General features: G+C 36.4%; 2 protein-coding genes across 2 annotated transcripts in view; one reads left to right on the top strand and one right to left on the bottom strand.

Moving 5' to 3' along the window:
• Window positions 1-17,727, bottom strand: ATAD5 (ATPase family, AAA domain containing 5). Its single transcript, XM_010578654.1, has 23 exons — window positions 17,662-17,727; window positions 14,880-16,681; window positions 14,448-14,535; window positions 13,689-13,853; window positions 13,021-13,159; window positions 12,457-12,541; window positions 11,803-11,984; window positions 10,820-10,977; window positions 10,361-10,514; window positions 9,822-10,115; window positions 9,553-9,649; window positions 8,617-8,699; window positions 8,354-8,499; window positions 8,081-8,231; window positions 7,460-7,630; window positions 6,386-6,504; window positions 5,461-5,554; window positions 5,163-5,227; window positions 4,068-4,248; window positions 3,115-3,302; window positions 1,972-2,819; window positions 648-812; window positions 1-457 (listed from the first exon to the last, which is right to left on the bottom strand). The coding sequence occupies exons 1-23, from the start codon at window positions 17,725-17,727 to the stop codon at window positions 379-381; spliced, it is 5,520 nt and encodes a 1,839-aa protein (XP_010576956.1). The 3' UTR covers window positions 1-378.
• The window catches only part of CRLF3 (cytokine receptor-like factor 3), a 14,712-nt gene continuing 14,399 nt past the window's right edge, over window positions 17,726-18,038 (top strand). Inside the window, exon 1 of the mRNA XM_010578742.1 lies at window positions 17,726-17,905. Within this exon, the coding sequence (XP_010577044.1) occupies window positions 17,726-17,905 (180 nt within the window). The remainder of the gene's footprint in view (window positions 17,906-18,038) is intronic.

Here is an 18,038-nt window from a genome sequence, read left to right on the forward strand (position 1 = left end):
TTTAATAAAAGTGTCTCCTCAGAAAAAAGCATCTTTGCTGTGGAAGTTGTGACAGTTGGTCATTACAAAAAGACTTCTTGCTATGTGATACACAAATTACAGAGAAAGATAGTATGAAGTAGTCCCCATTGATTAGTTTGTGCATTTAATATTATAAATGCACTTATTGGACAAGCACCAAACCCACCCACATTTCAGTTGTGGAGAGCAGTATCATGACAATAGATATATACATTATTTTAAATACTTATAGAAATTTAATATACAAATGGCTCTGAATATACAATAAAATAATGTGGTTAAAAAAAAATAAAAAAATAATCAAATTATGGTGAGAATACCACCATCAGGCACAAAGTAGTTCTGGTGTTAGCAATTTTAAGGGAAGTCCAAAGACAGACCATTTATCATTTGTCTGGGTATTTCGAGATGAATCCCTTCAAGATAATGCAAGAACCTATAAAAAGAAAAGTAGAAGTGACTATAAGGGGACAAAGTTATTTCCAAATAAGAGGTAACACTTTTATTATTTGGAGAGGCAAACGTTCACCTTTCTTGTCTAGAATTATTTGACAAAGTATTTTATTAAAATTCGTAACTACCTTGTATATTGAAACGTAGCAAGATTTAAGAAAACCAAAACATACCTTCTTTTAGTCTTCCCTTGCTCTTTAAGCTTCTCAGACCTACAGATACTGCGAAGAGTGGGGAGGTATTCAAGTATGCTGGCTTGCTTATTACCCAGGTTTAAAGGACTTCTGGAAAATACAGTTCTGATGGCTGCCAGCCTCTTCTGTGCTTTTTTGTGAATGCTAAAATGGAGAATGAAGCTTTATTGTTTCTTGTTCAAGAATGTGTAGTCCCTATTTTGTTCCTTCATGATCAAATCCACTGGTTTAAAAATCTCTTAAACATACTTATGTCCAAAACTGTGTCCCAATGGATTAGATGCCTGCAACTTCTGATCGTGTGTTGCCTACACAGCATCCCAAAGCTGCACTCAGACCGAAACATGAGGGACCGTAGTTTGTTTGGCCAATGCTCTTAGCTTAACTATGGAGTCTAATCTGGGGAGGTCTTCACAATCTAGTTATGTATGTGAGGTTTAGTACATCCATCAGATAATGTAACCAAAAGCATCTGTGGTCTTCAAAAATAAAAAGCATCATGTGATTGGTATTTGCCAGAATGTAAATATCAGATCCAACGTATAACTCATGATATATTGGCCAAACTTGGTCACAGGTTAGATGGTTAGATCCATTTTGACATTGCTCCTCTGGGTACTGACTTACAGAAATAAGAGTCTAACCCATTTACCTATTCAGACACTTGAATAGGTTTCATTCACCTATTATGCCCATTTCAGGTGTGATGACTTATTTAAGTTAAAAACAATCTTTCATATCCACAGTTGCTAGCAGCAATGTATTCTTTGATCTTTTATAATATATTAAGGTTATTCTTCACTAGCATAAGTTACTAAAAAAAAAATTGCAAGAACTTTGCTCTGAATTTTGTTAGGTCTTCATCAACCAACACCTATGCATTTAAAACAGGCTCAATACAACCAGGCACTGGATGAAAAATTTGCACGTCTAGTACTTGCAGAATCCATTTCAGTCCATCTGTCTGTCTTGAAAAAGCCATCCCTTTAGGTTTTTGTTATTCTTTTGGTGGGGGTGGTGGTATTTGTCTGTTCATTTTTAAAGTAAATAGACTAGATTAAGGCTACCATTCCTGAACAACATTATAGTCAGGCTATTCAAACACTTTTGCAGATTGCCAAGCAGTTAATTTAAGCTTATATAAGCAAAGTGAACAACGTATTCCAGCATTTTGAGACATACTGATGTCATTGATATTGGTATGATCATGTATTCATAGTATCTGAAACAGTCCTACACCCTGTGAAATTCTTCTTTTGACAAAAAACTGCATTACATTCCAGAAATATTAGCAAAGTCTTACCTTGAATCAGCTGACTGATTAAAGGATACATAATTTCTTGTGTTTGAAATATGCAAAGTAAGTCCCTCCAGCTGATCACTTTCAGGTGTTTTACTGGTATTTAAAGAAGATTCCAAGTTTTGTGAAATATTAACAAAACATTTGTTAAAACTGAGTGCTTCAATAGCTGCCTTTATTTCACTACAGCTCTGGGAACTCCACCAATCAGTATTTTCTATACTGAATTCATCACAAAGACCATTTTTGATTTTGCCATTTGTCCAATTAAATCCTTCATCTTTAGAAAACTCCAGGGGTTCCTTGGTGTTAGTGTTTACACAGCAATCCAAGAAAGACATGTTCTCCACAAATTCAGTCAGTGAATTCAGACACTGAGAAACAAGAGCAGACCTTTTCTCATTTGCTGAGGTTTTAGTTTTAATTTCTTTTTCTTCTTTATTCATCAATAATTTTGATTCCTCTTTATTCACTTCAGCACGTGACGTAGGACTATCCGATGGCAAAGTTATGAATTCAGCTGAATAGTTGAGTCCAGTATCAAATAAGTCACTATCATCCAATGTTTCAAGCCTTTTCTGATTCTTTGTCTTTTTAGACTTTTTTCCAGAGCTACTTTTTCCAGAGCTACTTTTTCCAGAGCAGTAACTGTTAGTAGATCTGTTTTTTGAAGAAACTATGGTAGTCCTTTCAAGTATAGAGTTAGAGGCTTCAGATTGGTCTGAAAGAACTTGCACTGGTAAGGGAAGAATAAGTTCAAGATTACTGTATATAAAATCCACTTTCTTCATCTGGAATTCTGTGAGAAGCTGCATCAATTTATTCCATTTCTCCATGGTTGTGATTTTGTGCTGTAAAATAATAATAATGAAAAATTTATTAATACATTAAAAAACATTTTTATTTAAAAAAAATTAATTACAGAAAATTGCATACTCCTGGCTTTGTGTTTATGAGGCAAGGGACTGTTTGGCTTGCAGGAGACTGCCCCAGTTCAGATTTTGCTTAATAGCAACAGAATCCCCTAATTTCTACAACAAACCTTTTCAAAGAGATTTACTTCTAAGAAGATGCTATTTATAGCGACTATTACACTCAATTATCTAGCAATCATTCGAAGTATTAGCTAGTCAACTACAAAAATACCTTAAGAAATGTAAACAAATCTTCTGAAGGCAACAGGATATTCTTAAGGCCAAGCAATGTCTCTACACAGCCTGTATCACATTTTGGAAGCTCCTGAAGACATGCATCAGCTTGACAAAAATCAGTCTTGGAATCAGTAGACTTTTCAGAATTAATTACGTGATCTGCTTTATTTGTCTCATCTCCTCCTGCACAAAGATAACATGCTTTACTTGAAAAGAAACAATTGCATCATGAAACTGATTTTTCCCCTCTTTGCCTCAATTCCTTTTATAAAAGATACTGTAACTGTCGCCTCTTGCTGCAGTTCTGAACGAATATAACAACTGAAATAAGTCATCCCCTGTGTCCATTCATCATCCCCATTTTGTTTCTTTAAGTGTTAGCCATCTGCCCACCCTCCCGTCTCTGCATGTAACCATTTGAAATAGCCTGTTCTTCCTTTCATGCCCTGCTAGTCTCTGTCGCTTGCTCACACACCCACACCTGTTGAGGATACTCTTCCTGTATCCTTTGGGACCAAGTTCTTACCCTTGCTGCCTGCTTGCTAGCTGTCCAATTTATCTCCTTTTTCAGTTCTGCTTCTTCTAGGTGAATTACCTACAACTCAGCTAAATGGATAAAGAACTACAAACTCCGAGTTGAAGGGAAACTACTGCTGGCTCCCTGCTCTGCCCAATATTGCTACTCAGAAGAGGAAAGGAAGATAATTATGTCCCATAATGGCAGGTAATAAACAGGTGCAATAAAAATCAAACTTTTAGTTCCCTATGTATATATACAAGGCTTTGAAGTAGCCAGAAAAAACAAACAAACAAACAAAACCCTACCCAAATGTTTAAGAGTCTTACAGAAAGTTACCATCTATTCATATGTGTCTAAGAATGGTTTGATTTACTAAAATACATGTTAAGATAGAGAATTTTTTAAAAAATGAAATTAAATCAACCTACCATAATGTGCCAAACATTTGTCTTTCAAGCATCCACCTCCACTTCTAACCCAAAACTGTAAGTACAGAACACTTTGTCTGATGTCACAGTTATTTGTGGTTAACAGAGCAGCTAAGTCTTTTACATCTGTTCGTAGATTCTCAGCCAAACACAGCACTTGAAGATAGCTAGCAGCATTTATCTAAACAAAAGTTAGACAAAGACCACTGAAAACAGCTCTTACCACTCAGACTCAATACATCACACAGAAGGAAATTATTCTATTTATGCTTGCAATACATTTTTCCTTTTAATACAGAAGATTAGTTTATTAGATTACAGCTATGTTAACACCTCTATAGAAAAGCAGAATATTGTACCAAATCCAAACAGCCCACATCAGAGAATTAAGTTAAATTTAGGAAATCAACTCATTAAAAACGAACAAAACACACATATTCTGCCTACGTTCCTGAAACCACATACACCTTGTTTCTCATCACCAGTGAACAGGTCTTAGTGAACTATATTAACTTTAAAGGTTTTTTTTTCCTTCTTTCAACTCTGCAACTGTCTGGTAGCCCAAAAGATTTTCAATTTCACATAAAAAAAATTCCCCTTCTTGAGTTAGTTCCGTTTCTCATTTATTTAGGTTTTTCATATAACACATAGCTGCAAATGAAACTATTTGCTATACAGAATACTAGTGCTTACATTAAAGGAATAATGCATAATATTTGTAGAGTAGTTCCTATACTTTTTAATGAATGAACCAATACAGGCATAGTCAGCCTTCAGATCAAAGCTATTAGATGTATCATCTATGAAGTTATTTACTACATCCTAAAAACTAAATTAAGTGATGTTCTTATTGTAATTCTCTCATATACTAAATGGCTCAGAAAATAAATCTTCCAGGCTAGTAGTAAAAATTCTACATGTAAAGATAAATACATCCTACACATCCTTGCATAAAACTCCAAAAAACAGTCTTCTGATGAAACAGATATATTACATCAGATAAATATAAATCTACACCAACATTTAAATTTCAGACTTAAATTAGCTGACAATTACTTGCTTCGGACATATCTGCATTTCTAAACACAGACTTACCAAGGAAGGGGTTCTAAAATTGATCTCTTCAAAATAGCCATCAAACATTAAGCTGAATGTTGGATCTATATAAAGAGATATCAGCGAACTGTCACGACATTATGTTCAAAACTAGTTATTTTCTTTACCCATTAAAGCAGCCAGTATCCTTATTCAAATACTAAAATACTTACTTTATAGTCTCCACACATTTAATTTTACATTTAGGAGCTGTATTCAACCATCACCATTTAAGCCATCTTATTGAAAGAGGCTCTTCTGTCTGTAAAGCCTAATTTCCATAACAAACACTACTCACCATTGGTAGTAAGAATTACAGGTCTTTTTGCAGTTGCCATGAATGTCTTTACTGCACTTAGAAATCCTGCATCTTCATCAAATATTATATCTACCTATAGAAGACAAATTAAGTACAAAATATCAATAGCTTTAACAATACCTACAGGCTGTGGCAATGACAGTATGCATGCTTCAGGTAAAGTTCACTTGTTAGCACACAACACTTTGATCACCATCTTCCGTGCTGAAGCTTACAAAAATCAGACTGGTTGAGGTTGCAAGGGACCTCTGGACGTCACCTTGTCCAACCTCCCTGCTCAAACTGGGTCACACAGAGCAGGTTGCCCAGGACCATGTCCAGATGGCTTTTGACGTTTGTTTTTTCTTTTTAATAGATTTGCACCAGTGAGCTGTAGGATCAACCCACATTTGCCAACATTGCTGTACCTCCTTTATTTACTTGAAATTACATTCTTGGCTGCAATTTTGTATTTTTCGTTTAAGACTCAAAGACACTTTTGGGCAAGAGGTTACAGAAAAGAAGAATTTAATGTGGGCTTAGATATTGTAATTACTGGGGTGTTAATGGCAACTTTTAAAGTGTCTCAGTGCATGTAAGTAGAGTAAAATTATAAACCAACACTTTTGACATAATCAAAGGAATTAAATTAGCAGAATCCTGCAAACTTTTCCAACAGTGAACAACTGTTGATAGATGATAATTTATTTATCTTTTAAAATAACTTTGTAAAATAGTGATCCATGGTTAAAGCAGTACTCATGAGGATGAAATCAGTAAACACTGAATTAATTTTTAAGAAGCTGATAATCCTCACACTTGAGTCTACCTAGAAGTCTCAAGGAGGAAGGGAAAAAAAGTTAAATTCTTTAAACATAATGAAAGGACATATTGCTCACATCAGTATATTTCACATGAATTTTACCTCTTCAAAAAGAATGAGAGATGTTGCACTTTTTCTGTTGTGTTCTCCTCCTTCTACTTCTTTGTTTATTGGCTTCATTTGAGCATCTTTCTTTTCTTCACATGAATCCTGAGTATTTCCTGCAGATGGGCAAAGAATTGAGCAAGAAGTATGGGAGGACTGAAAACATTTAACATGCATTTTAGACACTGGTTTCAAAACCACTCCATGTACAAACTGCTTAAGAAAATTTACACTGACACAAAAACTTAGAAGTGTGACCTACATCCTTTTCTGATGTATCTTGTTTAAAAGAAAAGTGCAACAAATTTGCTGGGAATTCAACTGTTTGTGACCTATGATGTCTTGGGGGCATGCAGTAGATATAAGCCCTTCAAGACAGTGCAATATGACAAGGACTAGACTCGATTGCCCCAATTCTATCCAGCACTTTGCTCATGCATTCCTCTCTACTGTCTATGCAAAAATACTGGTTGTCCAAGTATATTATTTCCTTTTTAAAAACCTCTCTTTAAGGCTTCCAGATCCCATGAAACATTTGAAAATGTACCTTCCAATGTTAAGAGACTCAAAGATTTCAGTGTGCCCTTCTATGTATTAAAATCCACAGTAAGTAATCAAACATTTATTGGCTTTACAGGACCTCTTAATTCTGTGGCAGTCATTTTGAGATAGATAGATAGATATACACACCACCTAGCACAACGACCATTCCACACCAATCTGAAACAGGCACTGATATAGCATAAAGGTGTTTTTCTAGAGACAGTTTTTAATTTATCTTCTCTTACCTAAATGCCCGAGGGGTGGGGGGGAGGAACCCAAACCCAAACAACTAAGGAAAGCCTACTGAAATTCAGATTGTCTGTACCCTAGTTAACTCTCCTGTAATACAGAATAATGACAACTTCCTATATAGTTAAGTGTACCTGAGATGCATTACATTATTCTTGCTGGCAGTTAGAGCATAATAAGTGTGCTCTACTCTTTTCTCCACACAGGTCCACATATATAGTATTACAGTATAGCTTTTCCATCTTCAGAGGTAAATAATTATTAAATAGTGATACCCACCTTTGTTTTTTTCTTGAGATATTACTCCTCCATCATTACCTTTACGTTTGGAAGAAATTTTGAAATAGTTTGCAAGTGTTTTAGGGGGTAAGCTTCGTTTTAATCCTGCTCCTTTTGGTGACAGTGGAGGTTTTCTTGGTGAAACAACTTTCTTTGGAGAATACATTTTTTCTGCAAGATATGTTTTATATTAAACTTAAGCTGGAAATGTAATCTCAGACTGACATTTCTCAGGCAAATTTAGAGCAAATCTCAGTTTTGTATCTAGTACAGGACAGGTTTACTGTGCTGATTTCTGCTTGTTTTACTTTTCTCCTGTTATAGGGAATGCGTTCTGTTCAGCTTTCTATACAAGTGCTATAGCACTTACTCCACCAGTACAGAAATAACTTAAGATAATCAAGAGTCAGTCAGCTTGATAAAGTCATGATTTAATTTGGTATGTAGTTGCGTTAACCAACAGAGCATTTCTTATTATTACGGCCAGATAAGCTGAAATTTGCTACCTTTTTTAAACAGCTGATGTCTAAAAATTGTTTGGGGAACTCAGTTCCTACAACAAAACTAACAAAACGAAAACCCCAACCAAACAAAAAACCCAGATATAACCAGGAAACTTACTTGGTGACTTGGCACTGCTACAGCTGTTAAAAAAGCAAGGCTTATGTGCATTAATGCCTTTTTTGTCCACCTGATGAGACTGAGTAGCTTCTTTTAGTTGAGACAGTATCTGTCTACCATTACGCTGGCAAGAGGCATTGACTTCAAATATCTGCAATGGTATTTAATTTATATATTAAAAAAAATATATATTTAGACATCCTGTATTACGAGTACTTTCATATCACTAGTTACAAATAAGAAAAATAGCACCAAGAAAAGGACTCCACAAACCTTAAAACCAAGCTCCTGAGCACAAGCATATACTGCAGCAGTTTTCCCCACTCCTGGTGGGCCAGTTATCAGAACTGTATTGCAAAGACTAGTCTCTTCCTCAATATCAGATTTATTCTCTTTAAAGTCAAGGCTGTCCAAAGAATCTGTAGAATTATTTAAAAGAAAAGGAAGGATTGTTCAAACCATTATCAATTCATGTCATTTTTACGCCAACTTGAACAACAAGAAGCTATATATATTATTTTCAATTCTAGCAGCACCTTGATGCTCTTTGTCCTCCTTTTCCCCTTTCTGATTTCTTTTTTCTTCCCAATCAGCTCTTTTTTTCCATTCTTTTAACCAACTATAAAAGGAAAGAACAGAACAATAAAAATTACTGCTGAATAAAGTGAACCAAATTCAGATGGAACAGAACATAAAACTAGGGGACATCAGCCACTTGATAAGTTTCTGAAAGGGATAACAAGTCCTTTCAGATAAAAAAAAAAAAAAAGAACAAAATTGTTCAGGGTTTGTTTGATCCTTTTGTAAAAAAGGATTCCTTCTTCATTCTCTGTTCTATTAGCTGATTGGTATAAAAACAAGTCACTTAGTGAACTACATAAACTGTGGAAAATGCTTTATCATTTGATGGATCTTTAAATTCTGCATAAGAGCCACAACAATAACTTAAACCCACACAGAAAACGTAATTAAAAGCACAACATATTGTATGGACTTGAGTGCTGTCAAAAGTGGAGGCAGTGCATGAAGATGAGGATCAGGCATGCTTGTAGGGAAGTATGGAAAAGGACTGGTAAGTTGCTACCTCTCATTCATAGTGTGTAAGCTTAAATAACCTGACAAAAATAGTTTTTACTCAAATGGTAACAGCATTAATTACTTAAGTATTTCATTCTATCCCACAGCCTAATGTAGCATTTCACGTGTGTTTTTGTTTTATACTACACCATACAAGCTACTGAGGTATTACTGTAGAAGAAACTATGACCAAAAGATCTTTCTTTTGAAAAGACCAACTGACAATTTGTTTCTGCAACTTTTTGGAAGTAAACCAAAACAAAGGCCACAAACATACACCCTGTAAATCTTATTCAAGCATAGTGTAAAATAACTGACTTCACTTCTTTGAGCATAATCAAGTAACAGGATGTTTTGAATTATTTTAAGAATGGATCCACGCTCTCACTTCTGACCTGTGTAGCCTTTCAATTTCTTTCTTGTTCCCCACAAGTTCACTGGAATCTTGAGGCTGATATTTTTCTGTCCAGAGCATGTCTTCCTTTTCAACACCTACAGAAGAAAATACCCATTTTTAAATAGTTCTACATGCAAGAGAGTTGATCAAGTCTAGTAGAATATTAAGACTAGATATGATTTTTGCACCGCAGTGGAAAGTTGAAATACATCATATATACATTCCCTCAGTGCAAAGAGAATTAAAATCAGACAGAAATGCAGTTACCTGAAAGTGCATTTGGCTCTGATAAATATTCAGTGTCTTCTGTCATAACATCTGGTTTCTGGGTCTTGTTTTTTCCCAAATGTGTTGCTTGTCCTGTTTCTGCTTGTTTTTCTCCAGATACGTGAGAAATAAGGTTCCTGGAAACTCTGGATTTTATTTCCATCTCTGTACCTTCAATTCGTTTTCTTCTTTTTGATTTGTGGTCTTCTGTTTCTTTCCTTTTCCTCTTAGTTTCCTTCAAATTGTCAGAATGTTTCTGATTTACCTCAGAATTTGCAGTACCATCTCTGCTTTCTAAGAAAGGAGGGGGAAAAAAAAAAAGTGACATCCTTTTAAAATTTCAAGCTATGTCCATTACAACCGTACATTTGTTTAAGCCATATTTGAAGATTTTGGTCAAAATGACTTAAAATGTGAGGACCAATTTATTTCCACCAACAGTATTCCTTCACTGAAACATTTCTGGAAATTCCAGGTTGCCTTTTTATGCCAGAGAGAGTGTGAGTGTGTATTTATTTTTCCCTATGTAGATTACTAACCTTGTATACTGTTTTCAAAACCCAACCATTCTGTTTGCTTTTTCAGAAACTTGTAGAAGTATTTTCTCACAGGAAATTGAGAATTAGAAGACATGATCTCATCTAGTAAATCTTTCCTGAATGTATCAGGAAAAACTGGTCGGTGGCCAGAAAGCTGTAACACACACAGAAAAAAATTATTACTTGAAAATATTACACAGAATAACAATGACAGTTTTGCATAATTTAAATTGGTAGCTGTCTTGTTAAACCCATAGATTAGCAGAAAGCCTTGAGAATTGTCTAATGTTACGATGCAGAATGGCTAAATCACATACGAGGAAAAAAAAAAATTCAGGACCGACACAGATTCAAACTACAGCATTTTTTAAAACAACGGAAGTCCTAACAAGTAACAAAACAATTTCAATTTTCTTTTCATTTTTCTTGTAACATAAGCCCCCATTTTAAAGTACTAACCACAGGTGCAGAACATTTTCCAGTTAGTTTTGAATTCACAGTGGAAAATTCACCAAGTGAGAGAGTGATTTTTGTGACATTAGTGACTTCAGTATTCAGTTTCCTTAGCTTAGTTAGTAGAGGACATGATGGTGATTTCAATTTCCACAGTGGATAACCTACAAAAGAACCCCCACAAAAAACAAACAACAAGAGGAAACTTTTGTTAACAAAACAGAGATACAGCCAGAGACAAAACCATCCCACAGTAAAGAAGAATAAACGCTCTTTTAACTACAACTTTATCATGTCAAAGCCAAGCTTATTTGACTTACACTGCATCAACTTTTTATCTTTATTAATTCTACCTCCCACAAGCAGAACAAATTTGCACATTTTTGCATACGACACTTCTCCAGTAAGTTGCTCCTGGGCTCTGCTCGCTCTGAATAACAACCTCTGCCCTCACCGGCTCTCTGTAGGACAGATGCTCACCAAGGATTTTGTTTGATTATTGGTTGGTTTGCAAATATAAACTCTGTTAAGTGCTATTCTACCTTCTGCTTTTCTGTCATGCCCTTTTCGTAAGAACATTGTAGCACACTCCCTCACTTAGTGGAAAGAAATGGGCTGTTCTTTTCTCTTTTGAGAAATATTTTGCCTTTGTCAGAATGAAAAGGTTTCTGCCCCAATCAGTCCAACATGATCTTTATTCTCCAAATTGAAACTTGAAAGACTAACTTTTTTGACTAAATATTAAGAATTTTGCATCCCCACCCATAAACATATACATTACTTCAGCATCAATTTAATTTGTAAACTGTGTATTCAAAAACATCTCACTGGAAGCTTTTAAGTTTTGTTTTCTTACTGTGACACAAAACAAGAGGAAACTACCAATTATTCCAGTCATAATAGTAAGTTCTGCTGTTCAAATTTCTTTTCTGCACAGATTTACTAGAAATTATTATATACATTTACAGAATGGCTGAACAAAAGCTTACAGTCATCCTTCTGCTGTACATGGACAACAGTCTTAAAACATGAGCTTGCAACAGAGTATGCTTCCATTGCTGCTGCTTTCTTTGCAATCTGTTTTTTCAGTGACTCTGGCAACCCACTCATCAAGAATTCACGTTTTGCTCTGAACTGATCATCATCTTGAGAATTTTCAGATGCATCTTGACTTTATGAAAATAGACATGAACAACAACAAAAAAATCATTAGAGCTACCAACTATATAAGGCTTACAACAGAATTTAATATTCACTTCTACACACGACTTAGGAACAGTCTGGAAGAACTGCTAAAATTAATTTAAATGTAGAAAGTTCACATTTAATTTTAATTTTTGTGTTAGAGATTTGAATTAAAAATAGTCCTCTTTGGTTTTGTATTTTTATATGCAGTTTAGGATTTCTTTTTAATCAGTCATCAACTACATTTTCAACAGTCTAAAATGGCTCAACAATGGTTGAAGAAACAACTGGCAAAAAAAGCCCCCAAATTTTGCAAGCAGATTAACATATTGATCAGTGTAAAAAACATGAACATTTATATCACATTTTGATAAGCGTATTTAAATTTGTAAAATGAATGTTAAAGTAACCTTGAAATATATTTTGGTTCTTAAGCAATTGCAATCTTGAAAACTGACCTGCTTTCATCAAAAATCACAATTGGTTCACCTGCAGAGTTCTGAGCATTTCTGCCTAGGAAGGAAGGTGGATATCCGAGTTTTCCTTTAAGAAGAAAAAAACCCATGATTAGATTAGCACTGATATAGCATTCTAACCTTACTTCTCTGCTCACTATTTATATGTTCCATTTAATAACATTAGGGAATCTCCTTTTCTTAAGGGAAAGCTGAGTATTTTAACAAAATTCATTATAGTTTTATTTCTAGTTATTTCATCATTATAGACATTATTCTCTGTAACATTAAAAAACCCCACCTTAAATTAGAACACAACAAAAGATGATGTACAATTGGCTGTTATTCAAACAAACAGTTTTCCCTGAATGAAGAAAAATCAAAGCAGCACGTGTAAATAACCTCTGCACTATTAACTCATGTCATAAAAATAAAAGGTATATATTGGAACATTATATAAAAACATCAGAAGAAAAGATGAATGTACTGCAAAGACAGCTTTATAAAATAGTTATAATAGTCAATAACTGTAATAAAAATTAAACACGTCCAGTAAAACCCAATTACCGTTTGAGTTCTTCACAGCTTTCGAGTTTCTAGACTTTTTCCCCAAAACATCGTTTAAGCTCCGAAGATTCTTTTGCTTCACATTCTGCACTGTAGCAGTGGTATTAGTCAGGCTTGAATCTAAAATTACTACCGATTCCTAGAAAGCAAGCAAATAATATAAGAAAGGAAACAACAACTTTTCCTCCTTTATTAACAATACAATTTAGTGATCAGTACTGAGAAAACTGAAGAAACTGCTAGAAAGCTTAGAAGTTAGCAAATATAATTTGAAGATTATACAATACTTCTATTACTGTTTACACAGAAAAAGTATATAGAATAAGATCTCCAATATATAAACAAAGGCCAGAATTACTCTCATTTAAATTTAAATGTCTAAAATATACACATTTGAAACAGACAGACACCTTGACTGTCCATTAGGAAAGAGAAAGAGTCATTTCTAAAGTGTGACCATCTGGTGCATGTTATAGATCTGCATTAGGATCAGCTTTCCAGGCTATGCCTGGCAGTTACTTTACTATTTGACATTTACCATACCACTGCATAGATACCTACCTTATTTGATTCTTTAAAAAAAACGTTTGCAAGGCAAGAAATATTTTTGTTGCTTAAATGAATCACAAAAACATCAAAATAATCCCCCCCCAAGTATACAGGCTTACTTCATTTTCTTGTAATTTTTTCTTTTCAGCAAGAGCTTGCTGTCGAGATGAGCGCCTCACAGGAGTTGGTAAGTCTTCATTAACCTTTGATCTATTATGCCGTATAGCCTTTGCTTTTTCAATCAGCTGTTTCGCTTTGGATATATTTTTAGAAGTAGAGCTTATCTGTTAACAAAGTACAAAAGAACCAAAATACCTGGCAGTTAACAGCAATATATTTGGTAAGTATTTCACATATTAATATAATTTTTCACATTCATAAAAGCATATGATTTTTATAAAATTTTACTTGTATCAAAAAGAAAATGAAAGCTTGGGAAAGAGGAGCAAACCAAGATGATATAAATACTTTTCAAAAGGGAGTGAGAGCCCTAGAAGGGGATCCTCCAATTTGTCCACAGAACAAATGAAATATGGGCAGTGACGTTCTTAAGCCCAAGCTGTTCTGCTGTGCCCAAACACTAGGTCCCATCCTGAGAACCTGCAGAATATGAGCATACTATTTTATTGGATTTTTCTGTTAAGTTATGAAAAGCAGATTTACACTAATAAAACATATTTTAAAATCTAAGGTACAGTAACTGTACTAGAAACTATCTCAAACGCTATCATAAATCACAGCAATAGTATCTTTCCATAGGGCACGTGAGAACTGTCTTACTGTATTACATTAGACTGTTACACAATACTGAATATTAACACAATTATAAGCATATAGTAAATGACAAATACCGAAACATAAACTGTTACATAGATTACCTTTATATTTTTGGAGTTAAACTCTTCATTTTTCATCATTTCAGCTTTATTTGATTTTGTAGTCGCACTGATACGTGTAAACCTCATTCTAATTAGGGAAAAAAGTATTATGAAATTATTACTTTATCATAAAGGGAAATGTTACTCTCAATCTCATTTTCAAAAGCTTTTAAAAATACAGTGCTGCTGCAAACAGTAGCAACCCTCCTAATTGGTGGTTGTTTGGGGTTTTTTTGTTGTTTGGGATTTTTTTTTAAATGTCTTCAGTGCAAGCACATTTATAGAGTCAACTTTGGTTCTTCTGTATTATTACCCACCATGATCAGTATTCATGCAGTTTTGGTATGCATTCCAATCGAATTATGTCTTACTCTTAAAATACTTGGAAGAAATCAAACTGCAAAAAGGTAGAATATACTCTAAAATGTTTACCTTATTGGGCTGTTTCCATCAAAGGGCATGGTAATCACCTCAGCTTTATACACGTTACTTTTCTTCAAGGATCGCTTGCTTACTTTTGGTGTAGACGTCTGTAAAGGACAGCCACTTAATTCATCTTCAGAGAAGGTATTTCTAATCCTGTTTTTTTTAGGTGTAACATTTTCTGATGTTTTGATTTTCTTCTGCCTTAAACTCCTCCTTAACTCATTCACTTTTGGACTTGATGAAATCCTTACATCTAAGGTGTTTTCCTTAGTAAGGACATTAGCTCCTGAATCCTCATCTTCATTATAATTGCTAGTATTCGGGACATTCTTTTCTTTAGTTTCTGAAGCTTTCCTTCTTCTGTTTCCTTTTTTCTGAAACTTTTTAGGTCTTTTGGTTTTAGTTCTATTGCTTTCAGGACCAGAACATGTATATTTCTCCACATAATCTTCTGGTACTCCACTTCCTAATCCTTTATTTGAAGCAATGTCATCTTCAGGTCTTTCTTTTTCTTTTGAAGACTTTCCAATATCTTGCTTTTGTTTTCCAGGACCCTTTTTAACTCCACTTTTTATTACATGTGATGTTGGTTGTCTAAACGCCTTCATAAACTGATGCCTTTCTTCCAGAGTACATTTTGGCTTCAAAGAATCTGACCCTGCAGTCTCTAGTACAGCTAACTCCAATTCTTCTTCCTCAATAACTACATTAGATTTTCTTTTCTGAGTAACCTGTTCAGTTTGTTCATTGTCCAAGAGGGGTGGGCTACTTTCTTTTTCCCCTACACATCCCTTCTGCTTCAAAAAAATGGAAGCTATTTTCCTAGACCCTTTTTGCTCCTTACGTAATGGAGCTAATTTGGGGGGAATGGAATGAACTTGGGCAAGGACAGTTACTGTTCTAAGTGGTAGCTGTTGAGATTCCTCACACTTTTCTGGGTCACTAATACTATCACTTTTGTCAGTTTCATTTGCTGTAGCAGAATTATCCATTGTTGGCTTTGTGTCTTCTTCAACATGATCTACATTATCTTCTCCCTGACTCTTCAAGAAGTCCTCAAATGACACTGTTATTATACTATTATTTACCTGTGATGTCATATCATCCGTATGAACTGCAAAACTGGAATCACTAATAGTAGCGTCACACTCTGCTATTGTAGGAGATACCATCTTTTTCTTATCTTCATTTTCCTTTTTACACTTCTCATTCAGCTCCTTTTCAGCTGAAAAACTTTCAGACAAATCCATATCTACTTTATGCTTCCTTTTCCTTGATTTTCTTATCCTATTTTTTGTTCCATTTATTTCAGAACCAACTTTCTTTGCATTTTTTCTGCAGATGACAGCATCTGAGAAGTTCTCACTTTGTATATCACCTTCTGCTGATTCTCTTGCACATTTTTGGTCAACTAAAGTACAAGTAGCAATAAAATCGTTACTGTGTTGTTTCAGTCCTGTTGTTTCTCTGCTGTCATCACGACTAATTTCTATTTCATGCTCATTCTCAGATCCTTTCATCTCTCTCAGCTTATTATTTAAATTAGCTTTCTTCCCTTTCCTCTTCCGCTTTAAAAGTGGTTTAAAAGGTGACTTACAGTCTTTGTCATCAGCATCCAATGGTGTTTTATTTTCTCCAGCTAAAACTGGTAATGTAGCTTTCTCAGTTACAGATGTCTTTTTAAAATAATCCAGTATATTGTTGGGTTTTGGTGGTGACAGCACTTTGTCCACTGGTTTTGCTAATGGTGAAAAGTATCTTGTGATTGTTTTTACAGAAGTATCCTCCTCTCGCCGTTTCTTGCATGGCTATAAAAAAGTTCAACATTAATCACAGTTTTCAAAAACTTAAGATGACTTAGTATGGTAATGTAACAAAGTACAGTATCTGCAGTATGTATTAGTGACACCAGTACTTTTTCAGAGGATAAAAAACTCACGCCAATGCACTAAGACTGTGTGCACATCAACTTTATGTTTTCAAAAGCCCTCTAAGCTTGAAATAAAGATTCAGCCATTTCAAATAAATAAAAATCCTGTTCTGAAACTTTGAGACCGCCAAAACGGAAAGTGACCACAAGGTCTTTGGAACAGCTGTGCAGACATTTCGTAATACTGGAGTTGAGAAAGTCTACTTCAATTCAGATGATCTCTACCTATTGGTTACCTTGAGATGTTCGCCTGAGCATTTGTAGAGCGCTTAACAGAAAATTCCTACATCACTTAAAGATATACGATCCTACCGTAAACATCTAACTCGTCTTAAGAAGAAAGCATACCTTTAAAAATACTTGAGAAAACAAATACAAGAGAACTCGTATCATGATCCGAACCGTAAAAGAGCATTTATTTCCACGACCCCAAGAAAGACGGCTCACAAAGACTTTCATAACTCTCCTAGTTTATTGAAAACCGAACTCTTCCGAAATCGCATCCTCTGAGACGGAGAACGGATCTTCCCAAAGCTACCGGGGACTCCGCTGAGGTGCCCCTTCAAGAAGGCGTCTCATGACAGCTTTGGGCCGCGGGCTGCGCGGCGCTCCCGAGCGCCGACCGCCGGGCTGCGAGCGAGGGCGCGGAGCCGGGTACCGGGCACCGGGCACGGCAGCCGCCTCGCAGCGTCCAGGCGGCGTTTCCCGTCGTCCCCATCCCACACACCCCAGACGCTCTGTGTCAAGCGCCGACGACAAAGGGTCGCCCTCCGCCCAGGCCGCCCCGCCAAGACCGCCGCCAGCCCCCCCGCTCCGCCCTCACGGCGCGGCCCCCCCGGCCCGCCTCCGCGTCCCCACCTGAGCGTCGCCGTCTTTCCCGGGGAGGGAGGCGGCCGCCGCGGCCACGGCGACCCTGCCCACCATGCCCCGGACGCTGGCGGGGAGCGGAGCCCTCAGCCGCGGGGGGAGGCTCGCCCTATCGCCATGGAGCGGGCCCGCCCGATGGCCGCCGCCGCCGCCTGACAGGAGCGGGAGGCAGGCGGGCAGAAAAGCGCGCGCGGGACAAGATTCGGACCTCCGCGCGGAAGGGGGCGGCGCCACGGCGCCCCCACGTGACCCACCCGCGGCTGCCAACGGCCGTCCGCTCTCCACCCTCACGTGACGCGGGCCCCGCAGCCGGTCACCCCGCCCCTTCACCGCAAGCCCGGTCACGTGCCGGGGGAGCCACGCCCGAC

Source organism: Haliaeetus leucocephalus, unplaced genomic scaffold, assembly GCF_000737465.1.
Source record: "Haliaeetus leucocephalus isolate CR32 unplaced genomic scaffold, Haliaeetus_leucocephalus-4.0 Scaffold646, whole genome shotgun sequence".
In the NCBI taxonomy this organism is placed as follows: Eukaryota; Metazoa; Chordata; class Aves; order Accipitriformes; family Accipitridae; genus Haliaeetus; species Haliaeetus leucocephalus.

What these genes read in the sequence shown, in the direction of transcription:
- ATAD5 (XM_010578654.1), bottom strand. Translation starts at nt 17,727, where the DNA reads ATGGTGGGCAGGGTCGCCGTGGCCGCGGCGGCCGCCTCCCTCCCCGGG. An exon ending in TGTACAGCAGAAGGATGACT is followed by an intron (nt 10,978 to 11,802) that starts GTAAGCTTTTGT and finishes GTTCTTTTGTAG; the next exon opens with GTTATCCACTGTGGAAATTG. An exon ending in GAAAATGTTCTGCACCTGTG is followed by an intron (nt 10,515 to 10,819) that starts GTTAGTACTTTA and finishes TGTGTGTTACAG; the next exon opens with CTTTCTGGCCACCGACCAGT.